General features: G+C 45.5%; 1 protein-coding gene across 5 annotated transcripts in view; it reads left to right on the top strand.

Moving 5' to 3' along the window:
• tox (thymocyte selection-associated high mobility group box) overlaps window positions 1–17,661 on the top strand; it is a 425,064-nt gene that overhangs the window by 260,469 nt on the left and 146,934 nt on the right. For 4 of the 5 annotated variants that reach the window (XM_070875600.1, XM_070875611.1, XM_070875640.1 and 1 more), the window contains exon 3: window positions 15,285–15,527. The exons of the other annotated variant lie outside the window; for it this stretch is intronic. In XM_070875600.1, the coding sequence (XP_070731701.1) occupies window positions 15,285–15,527 (243 nt within the window). The remainder of the gene's footprint in view (window positions 1–15,284; window positions 15,528–17,661) is intronic. 5 annotated transcript variants of the gene reach the window in all.

Below are 17,661 nucleotides of genomic sequence, written 5' to 3' on the forward strand. Positions count from 1 at the left end.
CGTGACTGCTATGAGCGTATGCCCAATACAGCTCCCGGCATGCATTCGGCCATTTTTAAAGAGCCAGTTGTGTGTGAGAACTTTAATTCTCATTGGAAAAATCAGAGCTGCAATACAAGATGCAACGCGGCTCAAGGACCAAGAATTTCTTAGAGGATGAAGTGGAGACACTAGTTACTGCAATTGAGGCCGGATGGCATGAGCTGGACACCAGCAGAGGTCACATAAAAGTTTCATAAAAAGAAATGAAGAAAAGCTGGAACCAACTTGCAGAAGATTAATGTGCAGTGGTGACCACCCTGAGGTCTGGAGGCCAGTGCAAAAAGAAGTGGCAGGACATTGGTCAAGTAGTTAATGTAAGTAATACGGTCATTTATTCAATGGAATTGCAATTGTAAATGTGCCCATTTGTATATGTCCCACCCAGCAGAAAGACACCCTCTCTTTAAAAAGTTGTATTTTCATCTTTGCAGAAGAAGGTTGCACACAACAAAAGGGAAAGAACTCGAACAGGAGGAGGCCCGGCAAATCTGCAGCCGCTGACACCCTTAGAAGAGAGGATCGCTGCTTTGATGGGTCCTGCCTGGAGAAAAGTAACCACTAATGCACAAGCTGAGCCCACACACGAGGGAGAGGGTAAGTCCTGAAAATTCCACAGTCTGGCTTTCCTAAATGTTGGTACTGCCCAGGCTAGCCATGCTTCGGTTCATGGGGATGTCTCCATCAGCTACGCTTCAGTTGATGCAATGTGTTATCATTCATCTTGGTCCTTCAACTGAGCCTGCTGCCTGCGCTGTGTGAGCCTACTCAATCCACACTGCCCCCTCCTCTGCTACTAACCATTTGTCTGTTCTGTTATATTTTGCAGAACTTGAGGCCGACCCTGATGAGGCTGAAGCTGATGCAGAAAAAGATTCAGACGCGGATGAGCCTGAAGAGGAGAACATCTTCCAATCCCACCTTCCTGACCAAGAGCATGGGGGGTGAGGGGAAGGGGAAGGTGATGGATGAAGCCCACACTGTTGTACTCACTCTGGAGGAGGTGGAGCTGCAGCCCATTGAGGTGACAGCCCCTTTCCCAAATGGTACGGGTGTTGGGACATTCCATGATTTCTCACAGTCCAAAGCTGGGGATTCCAGTGAGATGCAGCAAGGTAAACCCAGGACCGCACCGTCCGAGGCTGCGTGTCCCAGTGAGATGCAGCGAGGCACATCCAGGGTCCCACCGTCCGAGGCTGCGTGTCCCAGTGAGATGCAGCGAGGCACATCCAGGGCCCCACCGTCCGAGGCTGCGTGTCCCAGTGAGATGCAGCGAGGCACACACAGGGCCCCACCGTCCGAGGCTGCGTGTCCCAGTGAGATGCAGCGAGGCACACACAGGGCCCCACCGTCCGAGGCTGCGTGTCCCAGTGAGATGCAGTAAGGCACACACAGGATGAGGAGGGGAAGGAGAACTCGACAGCGCTCTCCTGAGGTGCAGGATCTAACAGATGTGGTTCAGATGATGGCAATGAGTGCGGAGAGCATTGACCTTACGTGATCACTCTCACGGACACTGTCAGTAGAGTGGGTAATGAGGTATCGGGACTGTCGGGGGAAGTAACAACATACTCACGAGAAATGAGAACACTGTCTGGGCACATGAGGGAGGGAATGTTGCAGGTAGTTGAAACACTGTCGGTGAACATGAGGGAGGGAATGTTGCAGGTAGTTGACACACTATTGGTGAACATGAGGGAGGGAATGTTGCAGGTAGTTGACACACTGTTGGTGAACATGAGGGAGGGAATGTTGCAGGTAGTTGAAACACTGTCGGTGAACATGAGGGAGGGAATGTGCAGGTAGTTGACACACTATTGGTGAACATGAGGGAGGGAATGTTGCAGGTAGTTGACACACTGTTGGTGAACATGAGGGAGGGAATGTGCAGGTAGTTGAAACACTGTCGGTGAACATGAGGGAGGGAATGTTGCAGGTAGTTGAAACACTGTCGGTGAACATGAGGGAGGGAATGTGCAGGTAGTTGACACACTATTGGTGAACATGAGGGAGGGAATGTTGCAGGTAGTTGACACACTGTTGGTGAACATGAGGGAGGGAATGTGCAGGTAGTTGAAACACTGTCTGTGAACATGAGGGAGGGAATGTTGCAGGTAGTTGAAACACTGTCGGTGAACATGAGGGAGGGAATGTGCAGGTAGTTGACACACTATTGGTGAACATGAGGGAGGGAATGTTGCAGGTAGTTGACACACTGTTGGTGAACATGAGGGAGGGAATGTTGCAGGTAGTTGAAACACTGTCGGTGAACATGAGGGAGGGAAATGTGCAGGTAGTTGACACACTATTGATGAACATGAGGGAAGGATGCTGCTGCATAGTATAAGGGTTCTCATCCCTTCAGCTTGGCTTCCACAGCCCCCCCCCCCCGGGCTTCGTTTGAAGCCAAGCCCCAAGCACGTGTGTCCAGGCGAGGGACTGATTCTGCCGGCCGATGCTCTGACCCTCGAGCCTGGTTTGGAGATGTTTGGTGGTGGCGTGGCACTTTGAAAATAATCCAAAATTAAAGAATTGCATTAAACTTCCATTTTCTGCGTTTTATGTTTGAAAAAATTAAGCATCATGATGCATATTTAATGTGTTCTTGTCTCCCTCCAAAACTTCGCCTAAAAACAATGGCGTGGTGTCTTTCTGAGCTGATTTTTTAATGTGCGCTGGTTTTTCTTAAGTGCCCAGAAGGTTTTTTGGGAATGGTCACATACGCCGTCCTAGGAAAAATGTAAGTTGGCCAAACTTGCATAAATGTGAAAAACTGCCGCAGACATCAGGTTATGCCCCCATGACTCAAAAAAAATCTAACCTAAAAAAATCGTAACTAACTGAGTTACGCTGGTGCACAATCTTTGGGGAAACTTGGATATTTTAATTTAGATTTTTAAAAAAAGCAACGCAAGCCAAGAAAACAACGCAGATAACTGGGGAAAATTGAGCCCTAGATCTTGAGCATCTGAAACGTGTTCGAGATGTTCAGCGCTGCAATGTTTGCGGCAGTTTATTTCAAATAAAAATATTTTTTTCCTGTCTTCTGAGCAGGATAATCGCTGGTGACCTTTTTAGTTTTACTGTTCAAGTGCAAATTATCTCACTTCTGCATCATCAGCTTAAAGCTGCACTCCATCTGCTAACTCAATGTCTTTGTGCTGCAATATTTGATACTGTGTGGTGCATATTCCTGCGGTATTTGTTCTATGATTGTAGGTTTTTGGGACAAATGGAGGAGGCATGTTCGATTCGAAGGAAGAGTCAATCCCTAGTTATCTTACCAATTCCTTTCAGTGTTTTAAACACCTCAATCAGATCATCCCCTAATTTCCTCATCTTCAGGGAATGTAACCCAAATTTACCCAGTTTTCATCATAACTCAGCCCCTTCATCTCATATATCACCCTCGTGAATTGTTGCTGGACTAAAGGATAGAGGTGCCATGTCCAACTAAAACTAGCACAGCAGGCTTGATAGGTCACATGACCTATTCCAATTCCTTTGCGCCCTCGTCTGCAAAATTCGGCAAAAAATGTGGTTCCATGATCGGGGGCGCAAAGTGAGGCGCTCTACAAGGAAGTTTTTGCACCCCAGCCAAGAAGCGTGGCATTGAATAAGTCAGAATAATATGCAGATGCCCTGATTTTTATTGATTACGCTTGTAAATAGTTTATTTGCTTTAATGCACTTCATTGCTGCTCAGTGCCCTGCAACATAACACTGTTTATTGTATGGTTTTCTTTTGGTACGGGGAGTTTTTGTTACTTTGTTGCAGTCAAATGTCTGTTTGATCCTTTGCCATTGGTGTCTTGTGTATCATTCCAACTTTCACCGGAGGTGTGTCTTTATGGGGGCACATCACGTGTACAGTATTAGCTCCATCCCTCAATTTCCTCCATTTAGGAGAACCGATCCATTATGAGCTGGCAATGTGCGACTCTTGGTCCGGCAGCTTCTCCACACTGCCTCCTCTATGGAGGATGTAGTTATCCAATGGGGGCCTCGCCAGGCACCTCTTCCTCCTGAGGTGGGCCTGCAATCCCCACTGGAAATGCCTGGCCCCTCATGATGGTCAAGCTGTGCAACATGCAGCACGCCACAATGAATTCGGAAACCTGTTGAAGGCTACCTCCAGAGCGGTCCAGGCATCGGACTGCCTGTCGGAGATGGCATATTTCTGTCAGCACTTCCTTTTGGAAATGCAGCCTTTCACACACTGCTCCTCAGAGAGCTGGTGGTATGAGCTTTGGCGCCTGTAAACCAGTGGGGGGTAAGCCCTCCTTCCCAGGCGTCTTTGGCCTCTCCTCATCCGTGGGCTGACATGGCGTGAAGTGCACAACTGTTGCAGTCAATGTGACCTGCGATGTAGGATCCTCATCCCTCCATTTACTTAGGTCGCCAATACAGCCTGCTGCACCCTGTGAACACCTGGTTTTTCAGACGTTTCGTGGGCCAGGCGTTTAATGAGGCGTTGAGGCCGAATTTTGCATCCAGAGCGCTAGCGGAGCGTTGCACGATGATTGACGTCATGATCTCAGTGAAACTAGAGGAAGGGGCGGTAAGTTTTGCGCCGCCGCAAACCAGGAGTCAAATTTGCGGGCTGGGTGGTAAAAGCTGGACCTAGAAACATAGTTTACTGCCCCTCCACCGCTAACTGAGGCACAAGCGAGCCGAAAATCCGGGTTGTGGATTCAAGCTTTGTACTAGGAATTTGAATGGCAGCTTGGCTCAGTTGGTATCACTATCACCTCTGAATTAGAAGTTCAAGCCCCACTCCAAGGCTTGGGCACATAATAAGGCTAATACTTCAATTGAGTACTGCAGGAGTGCTGCATTGTCAAAGGTGCCATCTTTTGGATGAGACATTAAAGCAAGGCGCTGTCTAGTATGACCAGTGGATGTTCAAGACCTCTTGATAATATTATTCCTGCCTCAGTCATTACTACCAAAAATAGACTAACTGGCCATTCATTTCATTATTTGTTTGTGGAATATTGCAGCACATAAAAATAGCTTCTGTGTTTGCCTAAATATTAACACCCACTGCATTTACAGATCACGAGACAATTATGAATGAGTACGACCATTTGGTCCATCTTAATTCATCCATATACAAAGACTCTAAATTTTCCCCATTGCTACATCCTTAAATGATTCCAGTGTTTTTGCCTCCACGACTCTAACTAGAAGTCCATTCCATGCATTGATTGCTTTTTTTGTGAAGAAGAGCTCCCCGACATCAGCCATAAATGTACCACTTACTAATTTGAATTTCTGTCTGCTTATCTTGAGTCTTGCAACTTAGTTCAAAGTAATTTCTTGGATTTATCTTTTCCATACTGTGTACTATCTTGTATACCTCTGTAGCATCACCTCCCAGACACCTGCTTTCGAGACTAGAAAGTCCAAGTTTCTCTAGTCTTCTCAAAACTCAGATATTTGACACCATGGCCCTGATATTTAGCAGCTATTTATTTTGGAGGGGATGGGTGGAGGAGTTATGGCCAGAGGTGCAGGTTTCCCCAGACAATGTACAATCTTGCAGGGCGAGTTTAAATTTTTTTTCTCCAAATTCCCACCCGACAGCCAGCTTAATTGACAATGAAATCACGGGGGGTCAGCGGGCTGGGGGAGATCACAGGGAGATTGGAAGAGGCTGATGATCATAGAGTTGTCAGTGATCGCGGGGGTAGGGGGTTATCGGGGGTCAGAGATCGTGAAGGTGAGGGATCAGATTGCGGGGGTCGTATTGAGCTGGGAGAAAACACCTGGCCCACAAGCAGTGCTGTAACCTTATAGGTCCAGCTCTTTTCACTTCCTTTTACCTGTCGGGTTCCAAAGGCCAGGGAAACCTGGCTGACATGAGTTTATCAATAGAAATCTTGAAGAAATGGAGGCACACGGCCTCATTTTGGAGGGTTAAATTACCCCTAGGGAACAGCTTTTTTGCTCTTTTCTACATTGCCTCTGACATTGGTGTAAAGTCCTGTCCCCTCAGTACAGATTCACACGAGGCATGTAGTGAAGTCAAGGTCACTCTGGACCTGCACCTTTATTTCACAGCTCTGGAATGCTGCACTTGCCTGAGACCTGTCCTTATATACCTGTCTCTTGCAAGTGCACCCCTAGTGGTAAGGTATACTGGTGGTTACAGGTCATATCTTATTACAGTCATGTATAGCATGTAAGGATACAGTTATATATAATAATGTAAGATACATGACATCACCCTCCCCCAAGGTCTTATTGTCTTTATAGGTTCAGTCTCTCAGGTGGTCTACGCTCTCGCGTGGAGCGTCTGAGTTGTGGTTCAGTTGTTTGCCTTGGTGTCTGTTTTTCTTTGGGTGTGGTTGCTGGTATCTCGCTTGGGCTGTCTGTTTCGATTGGTGTGATTGTTGTTGACTTGCCTGGGCTGCCTGTTGGGATTGCCCTTTCCTCAGGTTGTTCCCTCTGTCTGTCCACCAGGTGTGGTGCGAGTTCCACATTGTAGTCTGCCTCTGGTTCCGCAGTGTCGTTGGTAAATCTGCCTTTGACTTGGTCAACATGCCTCCGGCAGGTTTTGCCATTGTCCATTTGTACTACCAGTAGCCTGTTTCCTTCCTTTCCCGTTACTGTCCCTGCAAGCCATTTGGGACCCCTGCCATAGTTTAGTACAAACACTTTGTCCCCTATCTCATTCCATCTCCCCCTCGAATTTCTGTCATGGTACTCAGTCAGCTTTGCCTCAACGATTTCGTGCATGTCTGGGAGGCTTAATGAGAGCCTTGTTTTTAAAGTCCTTTTCATCAACAGTTGCGCGGGGTGGGGGGGGAATCCCAGTCAGTGAGTGCGGACGAGATCTGTATGCCAGCAGCAGTCGCGACAGGCGACCCTGCAGCGTGGGACCTTGGATTTTAAGCGTGCCTTGTTTAAGGCCGGCTTGAACGGTGCCATCTTGACGTGATTTATGCCGTGGTAAATTATAAAGTCTTGGAATTCTGCGCTGGTGAAGCAGGGACCATTGTCACTGACCAATGTGTCAGGGATTCCGTGCGTTGCAAACATGGTTGCGAGGCTCTCCACAGTGGTGGAGGTTGTGCTCGAGTTTAAAATGGTGCAATCGATCCACTTTGAGAATGCATCTACAACTATGAGGAAAATTTTGCCCATGAATGGGCCCGCATAGTCTACGTGCACCTGCGACCACGGTTTGGTAGGCCAGGGCCAGGGGCTCAGTGGAGCCTCCCTGGGGGCATTGCTGAGTTGGGTACAAATGCTGCACCTTCGGACGCAGAGCTCCAAGTCCGCGTCAATACCAGGCCACGAGACGTGAGATCTGGCTATGGCCTTCATGAGAACTATCCCCGGGTGCTCGCGGTGGAGCTCCCAGACAAGTGCCTCTCTGCCTCGCAGAGGCATGACTACTCAGCTGCCCCACATCAGGCAGTCTGCTTGTAGTGATAGCTCATGCATGCGCCTGTGAAAGGGTTTTAATTCCTCGGGGCAGGCATCGTGAGCCTCTGCCCAGTCACTGGTTAGGACAGATCATTTTACTAAAGATAACGTGGGGTCGTTGGCCGTCCAGGCTCTGATTTGGCGAGCAGTCATGGGCGAACCTGTGGACTCAAAGGTATTGATTGCCATGACTATCTCACAGTCCTGTTCGTCAGACCCTTCCGTGGTCGCCAGGGGTAGCCTGCTGAGTGCGTCGGCACAGTTGTCTGTGCCTGGTCTGTGCCTTATTGTGTAGTCGTAGGACGCCAGCATGAGTGCCCACCGTTGAATTCGTTGGCGTTTATTGCCTTGCTCTCGGATAGGAGGGACGTGAGGGGCTTGTGGTCGGTTTCTAACGCGAATTTGGCCCCGAAAAGGTATTGGTGCATCTTTTTGACACCTACACGCACGCGAGCGCCTCCTTCTCTACCATTCCGTACCCGCGCTCCGCCCGCGAAAGTGACCTGGAGGCATAAGCTATGGGTTGTAATTTGCCCGCACTATTGACATGTTGCAAAACGCACCCGACCCCATACGCTGATGCATCGCATGTGAGAACTAGCTTTTTACCTGGGTCAAAGAAAGTCAAAACACTGTTGGAACACAGAAGGTTGCGTGCCTTATTGAAGGCATGTTCCTGGGCGTCCCCCCAAAACCAATCGCAACCCTTTCTGAGTAGCACATGGAGAGGCTCCAGCAGCGTGCTTAAGTTCTGCATAAAGTTCCCAAAGTAATTGAGTAGCCCGAGAAAGGCGCGCAGTTCTGAGACATTCCGGGGCCTGGGTGCCAGGTGAATTGCTGCTGTTTTGGACTCTGTTGGGCGGATTCCATTTAGCGGCAATCCTTCTGCCCAAAAATTCAACCTCGGGTGCGAGAAACAGGCACTTGGATTTCTTGACTCGGAGGCCTACCCGATCCAACCGCTTTAGTACTTCCTCCAAATTACGGAGATGGGAGTCGGTGTCCCTGCCCGTGATTAGTATGTCGTCTTGAAATACAACCGTCCCCAGGATGGACTTGAGCAGACTCTCCATGTTGCGCTGGAATATGGCAGCTGCCGACCTGATGCCGAATGGGCATCAATTGTACATGAAAAGACCTCGATGTGTGTTGATGGTGAGTAGCTTGGGTTCCTCGGTCAATTCTTGCGTTATATACGCAGATGTGAGGTCTAATTTTGAGAAAAGTTTACCTCCAGCCGATGTGGCAAATAAGTCCTCCGCTCTGGGCAGCTGGTACTGGTCCTGTAGGGAGACTCTGTTTATGGTAGATTTGTAGTCCCCACAGATTCGTACGGATCCATCAGGCTTCATGACTGGGATGATGGGACTTGCCCAGTCGCTAAATTCCACAGGTGATATAATGCCTTCCCGCAGAAGCCTGTCTAGTTCGTGTTCAATCTTTTCCCTCATCACATCGGGTACAGCTCTGGCCTTGTGATGGACCGGTCTAGCATCCTGTGTGATGTAGATTTTGACTTTGGCCCCTTTGAAAGTGCCCACACCTGGCTGAAAGAGATGTTCAAATCGCTTTATAACTGTTGAGCAGGAGGTCCATTCCTCTAATGACATGGCATGGATATCATCCCATTTCCAGTTTAGTTTTGCCAGCCAGCTTCTCCCCAGCAGTGCTGGGGGGGTCTCCGGGGACAATCCACAGGGGAAGTCAGTTCACTGTCCCTTTGTGTGTGACAGAGAGCATGGCGCTGCCGAGGACTGGTGTGATTTATTTGGTGTAGGTCCTTAGTTTGGTGTCGACCCTTGTGAGTTTTGGTCTGTCTCTTTTATGCGGCCGCAGTTGTTCAAATTGTTGAGCACCCATGAGAGATTGACTTGCTCCCGTATCCAGCTCCATGTTGACAGATATCCCGTTGAGTAGGACCCTCATCATTATAGGAGGCGTCCTGTTGTAGGAGCAGCGGCCATTGATCGTGTTGACCCGCTGTACATCGGTGTCCCGGGTACTGTCCCCACCGTCTTCTGGTCCGCTTTCCGACCTATCCGATTCGTATACCAGCCGAGCTGCCGTTTTTTTGCACATGCTGGCCAAATGCCCTGTATATTCACAATTTCTGCAAACAGCCTGCTGAAATCGACATCCCCTTGACGAGTGCCCACCCCCACACCTCTAGCACAGACCTGTTCTATTGTTTAAAGTGTTCGCAAAGAATGAGCTGATCTCTCTTGAGTTTCTCTCAGTTTGTAGTTGATTGATCGCATTGTGGGTTGATGAGGTGTGAACAGCCGTTCCTGTGGCCCTTGATGGCTTCTGCCTGCTGTCGAGAGCCCGTTCTCCCGGTTTTGTCTGCGTGTGGGGGTAGCAGTTTGTTTAGTGCTGTGAACTTCTTGTTCCGATATTTCGTTAGTTGTCGTACCTGCATTGTAAATCAACCTTGTTTCTTCTTCCCCTACCAAGAATGCCTGTGCCACCAGTGCTGCTGCCTCTGAGGTCAGGTTCTTGGTCTCTGAGCTTTCGGAATATGCCTGCGTGGCCTATTCCTTCAATGAAAAAGTCTCTCAGCATTTCTCTCCTCAGTTCATCGGAGAACTCACATAAACTAGCCAACCTCCGAAGTTCCGCCACGAAGTCATGTATGCTCTGGCCCACACAGCGTCTGTAGTTGTAGAACCTTGTGTAGGCTGCTTGCTGGCTTCAGGTGGTCTCTTACCAGTGTGCTCAATTCTTCAAACGACTTGCTTGCTGGTTTCTCGGGTCCAAAAGATCCTTCATTAAAGCGTATGTTTTCGAGCCAAGCTGGTCAAGAGATGGGCTCCTCTCTTGTCTGCCTTATCGTCGCCTAACCAGTCTTTGGTTACAAAGCTTTGCTGGAGCCTTTCTATAAAGCCCTCCCAATTGTCTCCCGCATTGTACTTTTCATCTGACCTGTTGTTCGCCATTCTGTGGATTCTGTAATCCCGTAACCCGTCGCCACTGTAAAGTCCTGTCCCCTCAGTACAGATTCACACAAGGCATGTAGTGAAGTCAAGGTCACTCTGGACCTGCACCTTTATTTCACAGCTCTGGAATGCTGCACTTGCCTGAGACCTGTCCTTATATACCTGTCTCTTGCAAGTGCACCCCTGGTGGTCAGGTATGCTGGTGGTTACAGGTCATATCTTATTACAGTCATGTATAGCATGTTAGGATACAGTTATATATAATAATGTAAGATACATGACAATTGGAATGTCACATTTGTGTCTCGGTGACAAGAACTGGAGACAGAGCACTGTATAATTTGTTAACCACTGCATCTGACTTTTATTTTACTATTTTGGCTATTCAGTTCAATATTCGATTCACTGCATCAAAATAATTCATAGTATGTGAAGTGCTTTGGGATGTTTCTGAAAGATGTGATAAGGTACAAGTATTTCTTTCCTGTTCACTCAAACCTGAAGAACTTCTTGGTCTGTATGGTTCAGCAACTCATTGCCACTAACTAACTTAAAAGTCCTTAGGGCCGAAATTGCCCCTTTCTATCATTCGAACATAAGAACAAAATAAATAGGATCAGGAGTAGGGCATTTGGCCCCTCGAGCCTGCTAAACCATTCAATAAGATCATGGCTGATCTGATCTTGGCCTCAACTCCACTTCCCTGCACGCTCGCCATAACCCATTACTCCCTTATAGTTCAAAAATCTGTCTATCTCCACTTTAAATATATTCAATGACCTAGCCTCCACAGCTCTCTGGAATAGAGAATTTCACAGATACACGACCCTCTGAGAGAAGAAATTCCTCCTCATCTCCATTTTAAATGGGCGACCCCTTATTCTGAAACTATGCCCCCTAGTTCTAGATTCCCCCACGAGGGGAAACATTCTCTCCTTATCTACTTTATGAAGCCCTCATAATCTTATATGTTTCAATAAGATCACCTCTCATTCTTCTAAACTCCAATGAGTATAGGCCCAACCTGCTCAACTTTTCTTCATATGATAACCCCTTCATCTCAGAAGTCAACCTCGTAAACCTTCTCTGAACAGCCTCCAATGCAAATATATCCCTCCTTAAATAAGTTGACCAAACTGTACGCAGTACTCCAGGTGTGGTCTCAGCAACACCCTGTACAATTGTAGCAGGACTTCCCCACTTTTATACTCCATCCCCCTTGCAATAAAGGCCAACATTCCATTTGCCTTCCTAATTGCTTGCTGTACTTCCATACTAACTTTTTGTGTTTCATGTACAAGGACCCGCCGATCCCGCTGTACCTCAGCATTTGTAATCTCTCTCCACTTAAATAATAATTTTCTTTTTTATTTTTCCTACCAAAGTGGATAACCTCACATTTTCCCAAATTATACTCCATCTACAAAATTTTTGCCCACTCACTTAGCCTATCTACAATCCTTTTGCAGATTCTTTGTGTCCTCCTCACAACTTGCTTTCCCACCTATCTTTGTATCATCAGAAAATGTGGCTACATTACACTCGGTCCCTTCATGCAAGTCATTAATATAGATTGTAAATAGTTGAAGCCCCAGCACTGATCCCTGTGGCACCCCACTAGTTACAGTTTGCCAACCTGAAAATGACCTATTTATTCCGACTCTCTTTTCTGTTAGTTAGCCAATCCTCAAATATGCTAATATATTACCTCCAACCCCGTGAGCTCTTATCTTGTGCAGTAACCTTTTATGTGGCACCTTATCAATCCAAATACACTACATCAACTGGTTCCCTTTTATCCACCCTGCTTGTTATATCCTCAAAGATCTCTAGCAAATTTGTCAAATATGATTTCCCTTTCAGAGCAGGGAAGTGGAACTGAGTCTATGATTAGATCAGCCATCTTATTGAATAGCAGAGTTGGCTCGAGGGGCCACATGGCCTACTTCTCCTATTTCTTTTGTTATTATAAAATATAAAAGCATGCTGACTCTGCTTGACTATATTATGATTTTCTAAATGTCCTGCTTTTATTTCCCTAACAATGGACTCCAGTATTTTCCCAATGACAGATGTTAGGTTAATTGGTCTATAGTTTAGTGCCTTCTGCCTCCCTCCTATTTTAAATAGGGACATTGCATTTGTGGTTTTCCAATCTACTGGGACCTCTCCAGAATCCAGGGAGTTTTGGTAGATTACAACCAATGCATCCACTATCTCTGCAGCCACTTATTTTAAGACCCTAGGATGCAGACCATCAAGTCCAGGGGACTTGTCCACCTTTAGTCCCATTAGTTTGCCTAGTACATTTTCTCTAGTGTTAGTGATTGTTTTAAGTTCAACCCCACCCTACAGCCCCTTGATTATCTATTATTGAGATGTATTTAGTGTCTTCTACCGTGAAGATGGATACAAAATATTTGTTCACAGTCTCTGCCATTTCCGTTATCCATGATTAATTCCCCAGTCTCATCCTCCGACATTTACTTTAGCTACTCTCTTCCTTTTAATTGTAGAGCTGTAGAAGCTCTTGCTGTCTGTTTTTATATTTCTTGCCAGTTTACTCTCCCAGGAGATCACATAGCTCCGGTTGGGGTGTAGAATATTTCAGTATAAGGGATGTCGCAGTTGTGTGAGGCGGACTGGTTGGGCTAGGTGCTCTTTGCCTTTCTGTCATTGTTCATAGGTTTATATGTAACCTTTAGGGCTGCTGACCAAGGGCCGTGCAGTTCTTTATCGGCCGGCATGGACACGATGGGCCGAAATTGCCTCCTCCTGCGCTGTAAATTTCTATGTTTCTATAATTTATCTTCTCTCTCTTTATTATTTTTTTCGTCGTCCTTTACTGGTTTATAAAAATGTCCCAATCCTCTGGCCTGCCACTAATCTTTGCGACATTGTATGCTTTGTTATCAATTTGATACCATCCTTTACTTCCTCAGTTAGCAACGGATGGTTTATCCTTCTCTTAGAGTCTTTCTTTCGCACTGTAATATATCTTTGCTGAGAGTTATGAAATATCTCCTTAAATGTCTGCCACTGCTTATCTACCGTCCTACCCTTTAATCTATTTTCCCAGTCCACTTTAATTGCCTTTATTTAAGTTCAGGACACTAGTTTGAGACCCAACTTTCTCACCCTCAAACTGAATTTGAAATTCTAACATGCTATGATCACTCTTCCCCAGAGGATCCTTTACTATAAGATCATTAATTAATCTTGTTTCATTACACATTACCAGATCTAAAATATCTGGTTCCACAATGTATTGCTCTAAGAAACCATCCCGAATACACACTATGGCCTCTTCCTCAAAGCTACCTTTGCCAATTTGATTTGTCCAATCGATATGAAGATTAAAATCGTCCATGATTATTATAGTACCTTTCTTACAAGCCTCTATTATTTCTTGATTTATACTCTGTCCTACAGTGTAGCTACTGCTTAGCGGGGCTGTAGACTACGCCCACCAGTGGCTTCTTTCATTTGTTATTTCTTATCTCCATTCAAACATAAGAACCATGACTGCCTGAAAGATGCGGCCACGGGTCAGTGAGGACACACCGCTCTGTTGGCGCAGAGGGGCCGACATTTTGTAAATTGCCCTCCTTTATATTTGGAGCGGTGCATGGGACATCTTCCCGCCCCATTGGGCATGCGCCAACCTCCTACCGACCGGCGGCAGCCTCCATTCCGCCCCGCATGTGAAATTGTCCCGCAGGAAATTGCCCCGTGGGAGCGGATCGGCTGCCGGTCAGTGCCCCTGACAGCTTTCCCCGGTGGGAAGCTTCTTGTGGCTGGGCGGCATGTCGCCCTTAAAGGGGAGGGCATACTGCCACACCAGCCATTTTATTTTAATTGTCGGCCGATTCTGAGGTCAGCCCGACAATGGCGGCCACAGGTTCGGCCCGGCCACCAATGGGCAGCTCAGCACTCCCTCTTGGGTACCAGGCTGCTGGCCCAACTGAAACCCACTCTGGTGGGCCCAGTGGGTGCCACTTTGCAGAGCTCGCAGCAGCCGTCTCCTTTGACTCAAGAGGAGGGACATTGTGATGCGTCAGTGTGACGCAGCGTGTCCATGTTACGCTGACGTCATCAGCGCGGCGCTGATGACTCGGAGCGGTGGCCAACCCGACAGAACAGCACTTCCGTCCCGCACCCGACCCGACATCCGCTCTGACACAAAAAAATAATTCAAGAGCTGAATGGGGCAGAGAAAACACTTTTATAAAAAAAAATGGCAAGTGCGCCTCGTTTGGGGCGGAGTGGAATTTCATCCCCCTCCTGTTCAGCATAGACATTCATTGTTTTGTGTACCCTAAAGAATGAGGCACTCATTACTACTTTGCATGATGACATTGATTTGCATTATACACACTGCAACCTTTATTTGCCATTGCATATTTTGTGCTACTGCCAACGACGGATTTAAATCACTTTTTAAACCCTTATTCTAATTTCCAGTCAAATAAACTGCAAATAGTATTATGTTTTTCAGTTTAAAAAAAAAAAGTAACTTTCATAAGTTTCCAATTAGTATTTCTAGTTTTCTTGTTATTTTAGAAATTTAAGTCTGGATTCCTGAATTGTGTGGTTTGGCGTGTATATAGGCACGTTTGCATTCATCAAATGTATGATTCAGTCCCTTATACTGTCTGAATCGAGTGCTTGTACAATACTCTCCAAAATAACATGGCAAATTCTGCTTGATAGCTACTATCAACACTAATGGCTAGAAATTCCATAATGAGTTACATTTATCCCTCTGGAAAAGTAATGGTGGATATTGTCTATGCCTGAGGGAGCCATAATTTTTTTTACATGTATGATCATCATTAAGATATCTATTAAAAATGCTGCTTTTTTCCACAGTCTTATCCAGTCCCAAGCATCGGAGATGAGGATTTTGATATCCCTCCTATTACTCCTCCTACCATGCCGGACCATTCACTTCTTCACTTGTCTGACACAGAGTCCGGCTACCATTCAATCTGCCACTCAATACCTCAGAATGGGCTACTTCAATTCAACCCGCAGAACATGAACCTTCCTGCAATAACAGTATCCAATATGTTAGGCCAAGATGGAGCTCTGCTTTCAAACTGCCTTTCTGCGGTAGGTACTTCATTTGTTATTTTTCTAATCAAATAACTTGCCAGTGGTTCCCCAAGTAATTGGTAATTCAGCTCTGACATTTATAGTGGTATAGTCATTTCACAACTGTTTTGATATATTTGTAATTTTTCACATTTGTCAATGACTTCATGACCTCCTGAAAGGTATTATCAAATTGATGTTTTATTCTCCCTTGAATTTACTAAACATATTATGAACAAAGTTGAAACCTTAAAACAGTATGGCCTAGAAATTATTGTTTACAATATTGACGTACATACACTTAATGGAATAACCTCTATTTTAAAATAGTAGATAAAGGAATGGCATCCAAACACATAACTAATGTTAATAACAGAAACAGTAATTCCCACCACTCTCCTGCTCACTTCCCATCCGAAATGGATGGGAATTGGCCGCCGGGATTGAAATCACGCTCCGTCGTTACAATTGGCTAGGTCTCATTTTGCTGCAAAACCTGAAAACCAGAAACCTGCTAGCAGTTAAAATCCAGGACCAAGTATTTTTTTCTGTCAAATTGGAGAGGATCTAATCAAAGACTAAGGCTACTCCAGGCATAAACGGTATGGGATTGGTACCGATAATACTCTTTTGGGTGCATGCTTTGTGCCTAGCTCTTGTACAGGCTAGGCTGCTTTTACACATGGCCTATTATATACTAATTTTGACAACCATCACATCAGTAGATGCTCAGCATGTCATGTGGGACTAAAGAAAAATACTTCTTCAGATCTTTTGGGAAAACATCAGTGGATTCAATCGTATGATGGCTGCATGAATTCTTAATGTTTTATAACTACAGAAAGGACTACCAGAATATTCGAGACAGGCTTAGCAGAGAGGATATAAGCAGCTTTTGATTTTTTTAAAAAACACCAAAAGGACAAATTGTTTAATATTATCTTAGACCTACTGTCAAAACATTGAAATGGTAAAGAAAACATTAATTAAATATAAGATATATCTTGCAAATAAACTTAGGGACCACAAACAATCTTTCAGAATCTTCACTTCTTTAAAAGTACTGTGTAGATTTTTGATTTGTTTTTGTGGTAATCAACTTGGCTGACGGAAATAGAAACCAAAAGATACAGATGAAGAAAAGTTAAAAGAAATAAGTGTTGTGAAGTAATATCGATGCATTCGTGCTACTGAGTTGTGGACAGTAAAATGACTTGTTCTATAATAACTTGAAGCAGTACAGAGGGACCTGGGGATCCTTGTGCATGAAACACAAAATGTTAGTATGCAGGTACAGCAAGTAATCAGGAAGGCAAATGGAATGTTAGTCTTTATTGCAAGGGAAATAGAGTATAAAAGCAGAGAAGTCCTGCTACAACTGTACAGGGTATTGGTGAGGCCACACCTTGAGTACTGCGTACAGTTTTGGTCTCTGTATTTAAGGAAGGATATACTTGTATTGGGAGTTGTTCAGAGAAGGTTCACTAGGTTGATTCTGGAGATGAGGGGGTTGACTTATGGGCCCAGAAATTGCTATCGGAGGCTTCTCGTGGAAAGATGCCTCCGACCTGAAAAATTTCTACGAATCTACCTGGTGATCTGGGAGGAGTCTACGATTCTGGTGGGGAGGCCTTCTGTTCCCGCGCTGTGAAGCGCGCTCCGTTCCTCCTAATCCCAATGCAGAAGATGCAATCACATGTGATGCTCAGCCAATCAGGTACTGTATTCCACAGCTTTCCCATTAATAGCAATGAGAGCTCCGTATCTACCAGTTCTCATTGCTGCTATTGGGGAAAAAGCAAACACACTAATAAAAAATAAAAACCAGACCTCACATAATTAAAATTAATTGAAATTAAAGTTAATAAATGCCTTAGAGAAAATGAGTATTTTTCTGATTTTTTTTTAAAGTTTTGTAATTCGGGTTAAAAATAAACTTACCTTAACAGTTTTTAACAATAAAATGTGTTTATTTAATTTAATTTTATAATTTTGTGTATGTTTTTAAACACTTACGTCTTACGTCAGGTGCAAGAATTTTGAGGACATTCACTGGAATTTAGAAGAATGAGAGGGGATCTCATAGAAGCATATAAAATTCTGACAGGATTGGACAGGTTAGATGCAGGAAGAATGTTCCCAATGTTGGGGA

The sequence above is a fragment of the Pristiophorus japonicus genome, chromosome 1 (genome assembly GCF_044704955.1).
Source record: "Pristiophorus japonicus isolate sPriJap1 chromosome 1, sPriJap1.hap1, whole genome shotgun sequence".
Classification (NCBI taxonomy): domain Eukaryota; kingdom Metazoa; phylum Chordata; class Chondrichthyes; family Pristiophoridae; genus Pristiophorus; species Pristiophorus japonicus.